General features: G+C 45.2%; 1 protein-coding gene across 1 annotated transcript in view; it reads left to right on the top strand.

Annotated features, from left to right (window-relative positions):
* Nucleotides 1-5,125: 5,125 nt before the first annotated feature.
* The window catches only part of LOC139766236 (uncharacterized), a 46,687-nt gene continuing 35,432 nt past the window's right edge, over nt 5,126-16,380 (top strand). Inside the window, 1 exon segment of the mRNA XM_071694576.1 lies at nt 5,126-5,541. Coding sequence (XP_071550677.1) covers nt 5,463-5,541 — 79 coding nt within the window. The 5' untranslated portion in view covers nt 5,126-5,462.

Raw genomic sequence — 16,380 nt, 5'->3', positions numbered from 1 at the left:
GTTTCGAGGTCAAGGCAGTGAGGTTCTTTTTCTACACAAATGCATCACCCTCAACACTTCCTCATCCATACAACCTGAAAACACCAACCCTCCTTGGCACCATAATGCTCCACAGCAATCCTCCTTGGCCCCATAATGCTCTACAGTAATCCTCCTTGGCACCTACAATGCTCTGCAGCAACTTTCCTCACATTTCTATTCATGATGTGAAGTAAGTGGGGACCTGTAAATGTAATTCCCTGTACCCCTGTATCGAGCTCTGCACCCTCGGACGGGACCATACCTGAACAAGACTGGGTCTCCTTTAAAATAGAAAAAAAAAATAGTCATGTGATTACTTAGGGATCGTAAGAAAAACTTATTTTTTTCCCCCCCAGTATGATGTAAGAAATGCACCCCCGGCGCAAGGCGAGCCGGAGCGTGAAGGGCACCCACGGACACAAGGCCTCAAGTGTGAGCGGGGAGCACAATCTGTCCAGCACTGAGGACTGGCTGCTGCAGCACTAACCCAGAGCTTACTACCTCCCTACCACCTCGCTCTGTTTCCCCACCCGGCCACTCGTCGTCACACGGGACTGTGGGGAAAGAGGAACACAAGAGGTCGTGCCTCACAACTCCATTCTGACTTCGGTGGTGACCTAGTTTGCCTCTCGCATCGATCACCTTAGCTCGCACGTCTCAGCTGTTGAACTCAAGAGCTTTCTCTCGGTAAAGAGTCAAACACCAGCCCTTCAGGTGCAATCCCAACGATGAATTAAGGGGGAAATATATCGAGGATACCATGAACCGAGACGACCCGGTGAACCAGCGCCCACTTTACTGAACGTCCTTACCTATGGACCTAGTTAGTCTTCCGAGCCTCAGCGTCTGGCAGTGTGTGGGGCGTGTTGTGTGGTCAGCGAGGCCAGCCACCCGCCTGCCCACCTACCTTGGCCACCTCCCCAGCCTCTCGCAGACGCTTCTATCACAAAACCACTTTTTTTCCCCCCCACATACACACAGCCCTGCAACCTAGACCTCCGGAAAGGCGTGACGCCAGGAACTTACCAATGTGACGGGAAAGCTACAACCCACACGAGAAGAAGAGAAATCCCTCTTTACCAGTGAGCCTCTCATACGGAAGCCAGCCCCCTCAGCACGACGGTTCGGAGGCCACACCATCAATACCCAGGGTCGTACCGTCATACTGAAGGGTCGTGAATCGGCCTACAGACGAACACCTAGCTTATCTCAGACCCATGCCTAGCTCCACGATCTTCGCGTTCATCTCCCATCTACACCTCGCTCATGACGAGATTAAACAGTCATGGTGACACCTCACACCCTTGACACACTGCTACCTTTACCGGGCACTACTTGCCCTTCTGCCTTCCTACTGGCAACCACACGACTCACTGTTCCGATAAAGACTTTTCACTGTATTGAGCAGCTTTCCTCCCACATCATATATCTGCAAGACCTTCTACACGGCGTCTCTGTCACTCCTATCATACGCTTTCCCCACATTTACAAATGCCACGTACTAATCCCTATTTTTCTCCAAGTAATTCTCACGCAGATTCTTAGAGCAAACACGTAGGTCACACCTTCCTTTACCAGTCTCAGAGCTGCACTGTTCCTCTCCCATCACATGCGCTGCGCCTGCCACCATCCCCACAGTCACCACTCTCCCGTTCACCTTACAAGGCCTACTCAACAGACTTACACCTCTGCAGTGCCAGCAATCATTTTTGTTCCCGTCATCTTCATACAAGGGCACTACGCATGCGTTTTGCCAGTGCCCTGGCTCCCATCTCGAGCCATACAAGCGCTTAACAGCCTGGCTATTCTGTCAACAAGACTGTCACCCCCCATCCTTCCTTCAGAAACTTACGTTCCAATCCCAGCCACATGCGCCGCTCTGCCAGACTTCATCTTACGCAAGGCTTTCACGACATCCTCTCTAGTTTTACTATAATATTCTCCATAACTCTCTCACCAAGTCCGCCTTCTTGTCATACACAAGTAAAAAAAAAATAATCATGTTAACTTACAAAGCATCAGCGAGTGAAGTAAACCCTGAGGTATACATGGAGACAGTCACGAAGGGGCAATTTACATGGGAGTACATGGGTACGGCAGATAATGGATGGGACTATGACGAGGTTGTCAAGTCCAGGAGAAGCACCATGCCAGGATAACATAAACTCACAGGGAACCTCTAAAGGAAAGTGTAAATGCAGAACACACTCCGCCCTTGGTGGAGGAAGCCGGATAATCCAAGAACGAGGCTCAAACCCGGAAAATAAAAGATGAAAATATAAATCACGTATACATACTTATAAATGACGTCATTAAAGCGCAGGAAACCACAGGTGGAGGAACCCGCAGTGGTCGCTGGCATGAGTGGCTGCTGACGTCATGCCACCTGAAAGTGGGTAAAGATAGTGTGTAATACACCACAGCTGGAGGGAGGTGGGAGCACGGAAATGGTGTACACATACACAAACACACACACACACACACACACACACACACACACAACCGGAGGTGATACGCCTGCGCACACAGTGGAAGTGAACGACAGTACACCACAGTATGAGGTGGAGGACGAAGGTGATGTGATGCAGTGAAAGGGGTGGATGAAAGCAGTGTAATGCGGTACATTATGGGGAAGGAGAAGACAGTGTACTACGGTACACCTGTTGGTAGGGACAATGTACTACGGTACACCTGGTGGTGGTGAGTGTACTACGGTACACCTGGTGGTGGGGGACAGTGTACTACGGTACACCTGGTGGTGGGGACAGTGTACTACGGTACACCTGGTGGTAGGGACAGTGCACTAGGGTACACTTGGAGGTGGTGGGGTCAGTGCACTACGGTACACCTGGTGGTGGTGAGTGTACTACGGTACACCCGGTGGTGGTGAGTGTACTACGGTACACCTGGTGGTGGGGACAGTGTACTACGGTACAACCTGGTGGTGGGGACAGTACACTACGGTACACCTGGTAGTGGGGGACAGTACACTACGGTACAACCTGGTGGTGGGGACAGTGCACTACGGTACACCTGGTGGTGGGGACAGTGTACTACGGTACAACCTGATGGTGGGGGACAGCGCACTACGGTACACCTGGTGGTGGGGACAGTGCACTACGGTACACCTGGTGGTGGGGACAGCGCACTACAGTACATCTGGTGGTGGGGACAGCGCACTACAGTACAACCTGGTGGTGGGGACAGTGCACTACGGTACACCTGGTGGTGGGGACAGTGCACTACGGTACAACCTGGTGGTGGGGACAGTACACTACGGTACACCTGGTGGTGGGGACAGTGCACTACGGTACACCTGGTGGTGGGGACAGTGCACTACGGTACACCTGGTGGTGGGGACAGTGCACTACGGTACACCTGGTGGTGGGGACAGCGCACTACAGTACACCTGGCGGTGGGAACAGCGCACTACAGTACACCTGGTGGTGGGGACAGTACACTACGGTACAACCTGGTGGTGGGCTAAGGATGCGTCCTGCGGTATTCCCAGAGGAAGTTACAAAGGCATGCAACCAGGAAAAGACGACGGGGTCGTCTTTGATACTGTGTGCGACAGTAGGAGAGATCAGACACAAAAGAACCCAGTCCGGAGAGAGAGAGAAGAGAGGCAAAGAGATAACTTATATATATATGTATATATATATATATATATATATATATATATATATATATATATATATATATATTTATATATATATCTTTCTTTCATACTATTCGCCATTTCCCGCATTAGCAAGGTAGCGTTAAGAACAGAGGACTGGGCTTTTGAGGGAATATTCTCACCTGGCCCCCTTCTCTGTTCCTTTTTTTTTTGTGGAAAAAAAAAAAACGAGAGGGGAGAATTTCCAGTCCCCAGCTCCCTCCCCTTTTAGTCGCCTTCTACAACACGCAGGGAATACGTAGGAAGTATTCTTTCTCCCCTATCCCCAGGGATATAGAGAGCAAAGAGATATATTATATATAATATATATATATATATATATATATATATATATATATATATATATATATATATATATATATATATAGAGAGAGAGAGAGAGAGAGAGAGAGAGAGAGAGAGAGAGAGAGAGAGAGAGAGAGACCTGTATAGTAGTTAATAATGGAGCAAAACAAGGGTCAACTGTGGGCTTGGTTTGAGGAATCTGTCGCCTGCTCTTAAAAGTATCTATGGCGTGGCTTGAAATCATTCATATTAGTGAATGATTCCGTATGGTAACAGTGAGCTAAAATAGCTCGTAGCCTAACTACAATAATATGTTTGCCCTCGCGTTGGCATCCATTCTCACCAACTGGTCTAGCTTTGAAAACATAGATCGACGATTGTCGGAGCTCTTGGCAACTTTCAAAACACGTATCGAATACCCTCTTTGCCGCACTCCTACGTTAATTGTCTAGATGGCCTTTATAGGATTTGCTCCTCAGTCCCGGGTATCATGTAATAAGCTCCTCGCCTGTACTCTGCTGTAGCTGTCTTTCCTCATGCAAGGTGACCATAACTGAATACCACATTCACGTTGGAGGGACACAGCAGTGAACTGTGGAGACAAAGGATTACTTGCCCGAGACGCAAATTCGATTGCTCGACTTACGAAGCCAAAACTATTGTCTGTCTTTATCACACCTTCCACGCTACCTGGCTCACTTGGCTTGAAATCACTGACGTCATTCATCATTTACATTATGGACCCATAAAAAAAAAGAGTTCATATTGCAGCTGTTCGTTTTTAGTGCCAATGTGTAAGAGTTTACGTAAACTACATTAAAAATGCATGTCCCACTTGTTAGCCCCCGTCCATCACTTTGTCTACCCAAGCTTGCCGATGTAATCGTTCAATTTCTGATGTAACCTTTACTCCCAAGCTTAGCGTCCTTGGCTTATTTTGATACGCTATAGTACAGTCTAGCATCAGAGTCGGCCAGACATATCAGGAAGAGAGGGCCAGAGGTGGTGCCAAGGCCGACCTAATGCTGCACTTTGAGACAATATGGTATGCCGAGGGGCGAGTCGTAGCGTCCTTGAAGGCCGGTAAACACAAGTGAGCTGATGGCTCGAAGACTTTTGGAAGTGCTGTAATTCGACGAAGGCAAGTGGGAGGGGGCAGGGCTGGCGGCTGGCGGCGGCGGCAGTGTAGGCAGCAAACCGTGGCAGACAGGCAGTCTCTCTTCCCAGTGTACCTCGAGCCCGGGTGTGTGAGGGACGCGCTGCTGCCTCCCGCTCCGCCAGGCCGTGAGGCACGTCAGCCCGGTGACCCCGCTGGATATATACCTAAGTCACGACGAGTGCCACTTGTGCAGTGGGAGCCAGAGTGTAGTGTGTGCTTGTGTTCAGCCAGCGTTGACACACTGATGCTGTTGTAAACATCAAGTCAAACTCAAAGTTCACTCTCCTCCCATTATACCCCTCTACACCCTTCAAGATGGAAACCTTCCTGAAGACGTGTATATCCTCGGCGTCCAGCCTGATCTCAGGCGCGCCCCTCGACGCTACTACCACAGGTAAACAGCTAGTTGGTCTCTCCACTCTTACTGGGCTTGTAGAGAGTGATAGTGGTATGGCGGGCAGACACGAACACTGGATGACCTATATCAGACGTGGATGAGCTATGGAAGGAACTGGTCTCCTTCTGGGGTAGTCCCCTGATTGACAAGATATACCCAGGCCACAGCAGTGTAGGATGGTAGATTGAAGTGATTAAACTCGAATTCATGCAATGCCCCGTGAGGCTGGGGATGTGAGTAGGAGTAGAGGTAGGGGACATGCTGGCCTCTGTGCTAGTAGGTTACAATCCACCACAGGAATTAACAAACCGTATGACTGACTACACGATAAATCTTGTCACTTTTACGAACATGATAAAGCAGGTGAGAGGTGAACCACTACGGCGCGAGACAATGAGCCACCGGTGCAATAACCTACATGAGCACAACAATATTCCCCAGCTGCTCCGACAAGCCTTGCTTAAAACGCGCAGATTTTCACGTATCGTACGATTTCACCGAGACTAAGTAATACCTCTCGTGTGCTCCACGTTCGTATCACGGTAAGGCCAAGATTTTGGAAATAAATCGCATGAAACTGGCTGTAATATCCAAAGTCATTAAATCATAAGGTCTAAGGATATCGGGGAGCGTTTGTAGTAGGATCGTACAGGTTGTGAAATTCACAGGAACCGTTCACACATCTGGACGGGAGTGGGCGACACGTGTAAACTCTATGGCTGAAAAGTGAACGTATCGAGTGAAAGTGAGGAGTGACCAAGAGCCAGAAAACTTCTCTGGCTGTGGTAGAGTGTGGCGCCTCACTGAGCCACATGATGGATGACGACAACCTACGTACGTAAGGCCTTACAGCAGGATGCTCACGTTGCCACGAGTGTGTCTCACGTGAGGGATGCGCCATGATCGGGCAAACTCTCGATTTTTATATTCACCTGCCCCCAAGAACTGATCCCATGAGATGGAAAGTGGTGGTTTAGTCTGCTGACCCGCTAAGCACGTATAGAGGTAACTTGTATGGTAGTGTGGGGAAGGGAGAGTATGTTCCTTGCCAGAGGCCGCTAACCCTTCGAGTAAGAGGCTTGGTGGTCCGAAACGGGAGGTGAAGGTAGTACCTCGCTGTACCTACACACTCCTACACGCGTACCACAAAGTACCACATTTAACGCTCGCATCTCGCAGGTAGAGGAACCAGCCCAAAACCCACCAGTCGCCTAAGTTTGTACGGCTACTTTCGTGCATCTATGTTGATAATAATTTCAGCCAAAGGCTCTAGTAGAGGGTCAGATAATATCTTCGCAGTAGAGAAACGAAGGTGAGAAGTAGGAGAGCACTTAGCGAGTCGCTCAACAGTGGGTTATGACGGGCTTCTCGTAGCGGTGAGGAGGCAGATTCTATGAGGAACTGTGTACGCTCTCACAGGAATGAAGGAAAATCATTTCTCACAGTATATTACGGGCAAAGTTTTTTTTTTTCTTTGGCACCGCCCGAGAGGTTCACCCAACCCGGACAAAGAGCTCGTTCGGAACAGTGTGCGTGCGTCGGTGCGTCGTACATTAGCATGGTTCCCACCTCTCGTCCCAGGCAGCTTGCTAATGACACGACACTTCCTCATGGAGCCTCCACAATGAGCCCCTCCTCTTAATGAACACGTAATGGTGTGTGTCCTCTAAAATCACAGGTTCTTCACGCTCACTCGCAGCTACGAATGTGTAAGCAGCCTAGGACGGTGACAAATGAGGTGTGCGAGTTTGCTCTACGTATACATGCCCAAATGTTACTGTTATGGTTCGCGTAACTCTTAAACATCATACCATGTCCTCTATCGGCCAGGTGTTACACAGGACTCGTGAAGGACACATTCGTTTGTTATCCTACCCACACCCTAACACATACGCCCGTTAATAATTGATACACGCTTGGGGTGAACCAACCCGTCCAATCCAGGAAGACAACGCATGAGCATACGTGGCCGCGTTTCTTGCCTTTACAAGGTCATCATGATATTTTACAACTGCTGCTGCCGGAAGATGGTAAGATACCAACAATAACAAACGGCACGAGTTGTAGTTGTAGCGGAAAAAATAACTAATCATTATTATCATCATTTTAAATGATAGCAGCAATTGCTTAAGAAAGGAGTACATACGAGATACTTGTAGTAATGCCTGTGGTTGATAGCTGGGTACGGCGACGTGAACACCAAGCGTCATGACCGCTACCTCCCTCCCATGTCATAACTAGCTAGGCTGCTCACAGAATCGTCTGGATGTTTACAGCGCTAAACTACTGCATAAGCCTAACCACTCAAAATACCCAAGGTATATCATTTTTCATTCTATTTTTTTTTTCTGCTGTAAACTTAATAAAAAAAAATGTTTGTCAGCTTCAAAAACAAAAGATGATGTTTGGATGTTTACAGCGCTAAACTACTGCATAAGCCTAACCACTCAAAATACCCAAGGTATATCATTTTTCATTCTATTTTTTTTTTCTGCTGTAAACTTAATAAAAAAAAATGTTTGTCAGCTTTAAAAACAAAAGATGATGTTTGGATGTTTACAGCGCTAAACTACTGCATAAGCCTAACCACTCAAAATACCCAAGGTATATCATTTTTCATTCTATTTTTTTTTCTGCTGTAAACTTAATAAAAAAAAATGTTTGTCAGCTTTAAAAACAAAAGATGATGTTTGGATGTTTACAGCGCTAAACTACTGCATAAGCCTAACCACTCAAAATACCCAAGGTATATCATTTTTCATTCTATTTTTTTTTTCTGCTGTAAACTTAATAAAAAAAAATGTTTGTCAGCTTCAAAAACAAAAGATGATGTTTGGATGTTTACAGCGCTAAACTACTGCATAAGCCTAACCACTCAAAATACCCAAGGTATATCATTTTTCATTCTATTTTTTTTTCTGCTGTAAACTTAATAAAAAAAAATGTTTGTCAGCTTTAAAAACAAAAGATGATGTTTGGATGTTTACAGCGCTAAACTACTGCATAAGCCTAACCACTCAAAATACCCAAGGTATATTATTTTTCATTCTATTTTTTTCTGTTGTAAACTTGATAAAAAAAAAAATGTTTGTCAGCTTCAAAAACAAAACATGGAGTTGAAGGCTTCACAAAACTTTTTTCTTTTTTATAAAAGTGGGAAAAAATCAAGGATACATGTATGAGCGAGACTCGTGGTTCCCATCGCATTGCTCCAAAACTCCTAGCGATAAACATGACCAGGAAAACATAACTCCACGCTCTGGTTATTATACTGTTGTATAACTTGCTACATAGTGAGGGTGATGGAGTAAGGACTGTTGTGGAGTGAGGGTGGTTGTGGAGCGAGGGTGCTGATGGAGTAAGGGTGGTCGTGGAGTGAAAGTGGTGATGGAGTAAGGATGGTTGAGGAGTGAGGGTGGTGATGGAGTAAGGGCGGTTGTGGAGTGAGGGTGGTGATGGAATAAGGGTGGTTATGGAGTGAGAGGTGATGGAATAAGGCTGGTTGTGGAGTGAGGGAGGTGATGGAATAAGGGTGGTTGTGGAGTGAGGGTGGTGATGGAGTAAGGGAGGTTGTGGAGTGAGGGTGGTGATGGAGTAAGGGAGGTTGTGGAGTGAGGGTGGTGATGGAATAAGGATGGTTGTGGAGTGAGGGTGGTGATGGAGTATGGGTGGTTTTGGAGTGAAAGTGGTGATGGAATAAGGACGGTTGTGGAGTGAGGGAGGTGATGGAATAAAGGCGGTTGTGGAGTTAGGGTGGTGATGGAATAAGGACGGTTGTGGAGTGAGGGTGGTGATGGAGTAAGGGCGGTTATGGAGTGAGGGTGCTGATGGAATAAGGGAGGTTGTGGAGTGAGGGAGGTGATGGAATAAGGATGGTTGTGGAGTGAGGGTGGTGATGGAGTATGGGTGGTTTTGGAGTGAGGGAGGTGATGGAATAAGGGTGGTTGTGGAGTGAAGGTGGTGATGGAATAAGGACGGTTGTGGAGTGAGGGTGCTGGTGGAACAAGGGTGGTGATAGAATAAGTAATCGTCTCGCGGGTTAAGTTCAATGTCCATATCTTTCATCAAAACCAATCACAACTTTCCTATCTGTTCATGTGTCTGCAATTCCTCCACTTTAACACAATGAACTTAACGTGGTATCACCGTCTAACATCTAACCTGTGCTGGAAACATCACATTAACGTTAAGAGTCTACCTCAAGAACCCGGGAGTCCTGTTTAAAAGCCAAGTATATATATATTTTCCTCTGAACAGCATCTCCACTTACACAAAGTACCAATCTGTCCTTGTATGGAGTACTGCTCTAATTTCTGTGTTGGTTTTTAGCTCTACATAATCAACGAAGTGATTCTAAATCAGTTCTTTTATCAAGTCTTCCAGACTAGTCTCGCATTTTGACCTACTTGCCCTGCCCTACGTGTTGGTTCAGTTTCCCCTCTTCTATACATATATCAGTTTGGTTTTCGCTTCCGGGACCTGGCTGCTGCTGTGGCCCCCGCCAAGAGTTAACGTATTACGACGCAAGTTATACTGCGTCACAACAATGAATGTGTGGCCAAGTTATACTGCGTCACAACACTGAATGTGTGGCCGTTGGCAACTCTCAGGGGTAGGTAGGCCGTTTTGATAACTTTTGTTTACTTTGAGGCTTTGGAACTTTCTACCCCGTTAGGTTCATTCCTAATAAAGATGACCTGCCAACAGACACTTTTACCACTCTCCTCAAAGTTCGTAGAATATTTTTCCCCTCCTCATTAACTCTAATTTTTATTTCAAGCGGAGGAAAAGGTTCTGATAGCGTTGAAGAACGTGTGGAAAGGGAAAACGATCTCGAGAACAAAAATAGGCATGTTTGAAGGAATCATATTTCCAACAAATATTCGACCCTTTTTTTTTATTTCAATTACGACCCGGCCTTGATGTGGACTTTTGTCCGTGACTGGAAAGTAAAAAAGAAAAAAAAAAAAGTGGTGGAACAAGGATGGTGATGGAGTGATGGTGGTAAGGTTAGTGAAAGTGTATGTAAGATCCGCGATGGAGTGGGAGTTAAAGGAGTGAGGATGGCCATTAGGGTTTGGGAGGTGGCTGAGCAAAGGAGTGACGATGGTGATGGAGTCAGGGTGGAAGATGGAGTCGGGGTAATTATGGAAGGAGGATGGTGACTGAGTGGAAGAGTGAGGATGGTGATGGAGTCAGGGTGGAAGATGGAGTAGGAGTAATTATGGAAGGAGGATGGTGACTGAGTGGAAGAGTGAGGATGGTGATGGAGTCAGGGTGGAAGATGGAGTAGGGGGTAATAGTGGAAGGAGGATGGTGACTGAGTGGAAGAGTGAGGATGGTGATGGAGTCAGGGTGGAAGATGGAGTCGGGGGTAATAGTGGAAGGAGGATGGTGACTGAGTGGAAGAGTGAGGATGGCGGAGTCAAGGCGTGGTGGTGATGGAGTCCGAGTGATGATTGAGTGAAGGTGGTGATGGAGGAGTGAGGGTGGTGACAGGGTAGTTGCTTCCAAACTCGTCATTATAGACCCACATGGGGTCGATGGAGCTGTGCTAGGGGGTCGATGAATGTCGAGGGATCAAGAGGGAGTCGATACAATTCTAGGAAGTCAAAAGAAAGAAAAAAACTTTACAATTTGAAATAGTTATTTGTATATAAAATCAAGGAAAGGCAGAACAAGCTTCTATTATTCATATAATGAGATGAAAAAACTATTACCTAATGATGATCAACAGGCCCCTCCATCTCATTACGGATGCAAACTTCTTCAATTGAAAGGTATTTTCAATTTGCTAGTTTTATTCTATACTTGTTCAGTTCTGCGAAATATATATGCGATGGTGTCTACTGATTCAAAAGACTGACAACCCTAGTATACAGAAAAACGTGGTAGGGGCGACACAAGTGAGGCTATTTTCAAATCTAATTTTTTTTCTAAGATATACGAAGTTATACAAAGGAATCACACGGAGAGTTCTTAAAAAAATGGTAATTTTTTTCATAAATCAAACACAAGACAATTTATATCAGGGGCTCCATAAGCTATTTCCCAGGTGGCCTACGGAAAACCCAAAATAAAAAAAAAAGATATCCATTATATAATACTAATGAAAAAAAAATTTACTACAATGCACACGATGATTTTAGGACAAAATTGATTCTCCCATTAATAATTTATTTACTTTAGTAAGTGTGCCTTCACCCCTAACTCAGTCCAAGCGAGTGGCGGTTACTTGCCCACGTCTAACTGTTGTGTGAGTAGGGAGGGGTAAGTGTGAGAATTTGTACGTTGAAATCTGAGGAAGACCTTGGAAAATGTGACGTATAAGCGATGAAACATTAAAGCCATATTCCACTTCATCATTTAGGTTCTTCTAGTCATGTTACCAACTCACTGAATATGATATTAGATCCTATCTGGTCATGCCTGACGAGAGGTTTGCAGGGTACAAACCAAATATGGCGACAGACAAAACCTTCCGTTTCAGTTCACCTTTTTCCCGATGCTGGCTCGAATAAGCTTTGTAAGACGATACAAACGTTCATGATTTTAGATTGAAGTCTCTTCTTCACTAGGGTGAGGCAGCATCAAAGAATTCGTAAACCACTAACCTATTATTCGAGAGCAGACTTAAGCTACTGGCTGAGAATACAGACGAGGCTACTGATCGAGAACAAGAGACGTTGCCAAGCAGCAGCCACAGCGAAACACGGGACTAGCATCAACTCGCTCAGAGTTGATCTGTTACCTAGTTTTAAATGTACAGTGTTGAGTAAACATCCAGGAAGTCTGATTCCTGTCAAACAAGTAAAGAAAAAGCATCACTCCTTGTAGGCTACTGGACTTGTAATCTAAGATCATGTTCCCGGACATTTTACACGTTTCCTAACAGACACTTCCCCCACCTCCCCCCTACAAGCAGGCCAATGGAATGGTCATGTTCATGGCATGTTACTCGTTTTCTTAACATACACATTCCCCTTACAAGCAAGTCTTGCCTTGAAACAAGCCAACACAACATACTGCGCTTTGCGTGGCACGGGAATACAGATGTCAGGAGGTGCTCTACCTACCCACAGCACAGTACCCATGCCCAATACCCTACTACAGGCAGTATGGTGACATTGCTGTACGATGTAGTAACGAACGTCCGTTTCGGCTGGATGTTCATTTCATTACCGTTGGTTGGTGAGAGTTGTCTGGCCAGGGGCAGCCTTATTAACCGCCCCCCGAGTTCACTTACGACCACCTATTGAGGACAGTTCCACGACCGTATATAAACTCTCACTACCCTGTGGCCCGTGCTTATATGCATTTCGTGACGATGTTAGTCGCGAGAAGCGTCGGGTTATCAGAAAATAAAGCCAATCCAGTTACCTCGTGACCGTCAAGTGTCTATCGTGTCTACCCAGAAATAGATCAAATCTTCCAAGATATTTTTGTGGAATGTAATCCTTAAAAAAAAACATGTTCTTTCAAGAATCTAATGCATGTACTACCTGGTTTGGAATGCTTGATACATGGAAGATGTTAACAACAGAGTGGTTAAGATTAGGGCACTGGAACCTTGTTATTTTGGTTAGTTTAGATTGGGTTGGGTTAGATTGGAGGAAAACCGGGGAAACGTAACTTTAACTATCACCTTTAAAGTCCTGGTTAATTTAGGTTAAGGTTGTGTTGGATCAGGTATTAAACAATGTTTGTTAAATTAACCCTGTCTTTTACCCTTTGCTAACTTTAAATAAGGCCTAAATGATCGATTTACCGGAAAATGGCTGATTTCTACCAATTTGCCATTCTAAAAGTCAAACTAACTCGCAATGCAGCCTCACATTTTAGCATGATTATTTTCTCAATTCTTATTTGCTAATACTACAGTAGTACTGATAACTTGTTACCATGTTCACCAATGTTGGTAATCGAGTTTAATTTGGTTCATTGTCTAAAGGTACATCGAAAAGTCTGCAGGTAAGTTGATACTATTCGTGAAGAGCAATAAACTAACACACTGACTGTGTGCATCCATATACGGGTTATTATAATCCGTGGCTGGTAAACCAAGGACAAGTATATAATTCATATATCTTATCTAATTAGCCTTCACGGTATACTATACTGTATGCAGTGCTGTATATCTCAATGACATAGTGTAACTTTTGCAAGTATAACAATGATTGTGTGTGTGTGTGTGTGTGTGTGATTTTACGGGGATAGTTTTACACTCGCGTGGCCCCGTTGTTTGAACAGATGCACTGAGTCTCTCTTCCTGTGCACACACACACACACACACACACACACACACCATCATATGACAGGAACCCATTTATCGACCAGCCCCGTTGAAGAGCTGTTTTGACTATGGGCTCTGCCGCGCCTCGGATTCGAACCCGGGCGGGATCTTTCGTGAATCGTGGTTTACTATCGCTAACCACTATACCATGGAAGCCCTTGTATACTTTTACCAACTTTGGGTAGCGTTTTTTTTTTTCCCTCGTGTTAACCCGTCTATTCACCTTGCATATATATGCAATGTCTTTCCTTCTCCGTATTTAATGAGGAATACAGTGACAATATTCCTGAAATAATGCAGATGACTGATTCAGTGCGATACACTGGAGGAGCAGGAGAGCACAGCGGGTCCAGCACACACCACCACAAACAGAAGCCTTACCACAGAATAGGATCGCGAGCAATCTAACCTTCGCAAGAAATGCCTGCAGGGGAATATGATCAGCTGGTGAAGATTTTACACCCCAGGATACTGTCATGATATCCATAACACACACACACACACACACACACACACACACACACACACACACACACACACAGTGACACTATGTAATAAAATAGCATTAACTAGGACATCTGATGGTGTATCATGGTTTATCATCGACTGGTTGGTGTAACTTGAAGATTACGGGCCTTAAATTTCAGACCATGGCAGCCGACAGGCCTAAGCCCAAATAACCAGCCATGCATGTGTGTTTTACAGATAATAATATTATGGTAACAACTCAGTCTGGCACATGAATGGTTACATATAATCCAATAGTTTCACCACATGACCTTTTTATCTTTATTTTGTTAAGTGATCTAAACGGAAAGATAAATAATTCGACATATATCCTACACGACATTTACTATTCTACACAAAGAAAGAATATCAACCCTGTCCACTTTATGATCTTGAAACCATATCCAGCCAGGCTACGGCCATCCGCCCTCTTAATGTTACAGGTGTGTTCAGGGGAGAAAGTTTGACAATGGTGAAGCCTCGTCTCTGAAACTTGTATACACGCACTATGTCTTCACTACTATGTGTACCCTACCTAGGCCGGGTCATTTTCTCGACCCGCCCAAACTGGAGACGGGTAGGGTGAAGAGAGCAAAAGGAACAGAGAAAGTTTTTTTCTGCTGTTGCGCCGTGTATCAAACTGTTAAAACAAGTTTCAACAACTAATGTCCCTGTTGGCACCACAGGTATGGTTCAAACCATCTGTGTCGGACAGAAGACGTGTTTACTCACTCGTACTTTACGACGGAATAAGATAAAGCATGAAAATATGGGGTTACGACGAACGAGTCATAGGAGTTACGTGTTGTCAAAAATGTGTCCGACAGAGGGAGACGTATACATGTACGTTTGTGAAATGAGACAAAAAAAGAGAAGGGACGGCAACCTGGGCCAAAAGAGTGCAACTTGATAGCCAGTGAAGTGCTGGCTCACTGCGCAGCCGCTACTGACACCCCACACCCCCGGAGAGAGAGAGAGAGAGAGAGAGAGAGAGAGAGAGAGAGAGAGAGAGAGAGAGAGAGAGAGAGGAGAGAGAGAGAAGGGAGGGAAAAATTCAACGAGTAAGTTTCTTTGGCTCTGGCATCCCCAGCAATCTGTGAGAATCAACTTTTACACTTTTTTGCTTTTCCATCATAAAATGACAAAAGTTCATTAAAAATCTTCAGTTAAAAGCAAAGATTTCCAAATATTACTCTTCTGCTAATCATCATCGTCACCATCATGAACTTTACATAATAAAAGTGTCAGTGATGTGAGCTGAAAGTTTGATGCAACCAGGTGTTATTATTTCCTGTGTCACCGACATGTTTAGTGGTATCGTAGCTCTCATCTGCTGCACTCTCTCATATTTGAATATATCCTAAAATGACGACCAATATCCAGTAACATATCCGGAAAGGATTATGCAATAAGACCGAACACCACTTGTCAAACATCTGATGCAATGACCCCAAACTACAAATGAACGCTGAAGCTGTTTTAAGTTCTCAGCTCACCGCACCGAAGCCGCTAATTTGAGCACAGCCAACTCTTAAACACAAAGCTGCTAAACCGCTACCCACCCAACCTCCCTTAGTATACACATGTACTCAAGTCTTCCTCTTCTGGATCACAGTTTCATCAGATTAATAATAAACTTCCGAGTCTGTCACAAGAGAAAGTGAGCAATACGTCGTCACGTGGATAATATCCCCACATTCACTGTATACCTCGGACCGAAGCCGCTAATTTTAGCACAGCCAACTCGAACTAAACCGCTACCCACCCAACGTCCCTTAGTATACATACACTCAAGTCTTCCTCTTCTGGATCTCAGTTTCATCAGATTAATAATATACTTCCGAGTCTGTCACAAGAGAAAGTGAGCAATACATCATCAAGTGGATAATATTCCCACATTCACTGTATACTTCCGACTCACGCAATAGAACGCTCCAGCCTAACATAGTGATGGACATATTAGGTAATTACCATTGAGAGCAAAAAGCAATCTGTGTAGGGAACTTTACAGCTGCTGACATTATAGGCCCACCTTC

This window comes from Panulirus ornatus, chromosome 57 (assembly GCF_036320965.1).
Source record: "Panulirus ornatus isolate Po-2019 chromosome 57, ASM3632096v1, whole genome shotgun sequence".
Classification (NCBI taxonomy): Eukaryota; Metazoa; Arthropoda; class Malacostraca; order Decapoda; family Palinuridae; genus Panulirus; species Panulirus ornatus.
This window is presented reverse-complemented; position numbering and strand designations above follow the sequence as displayed.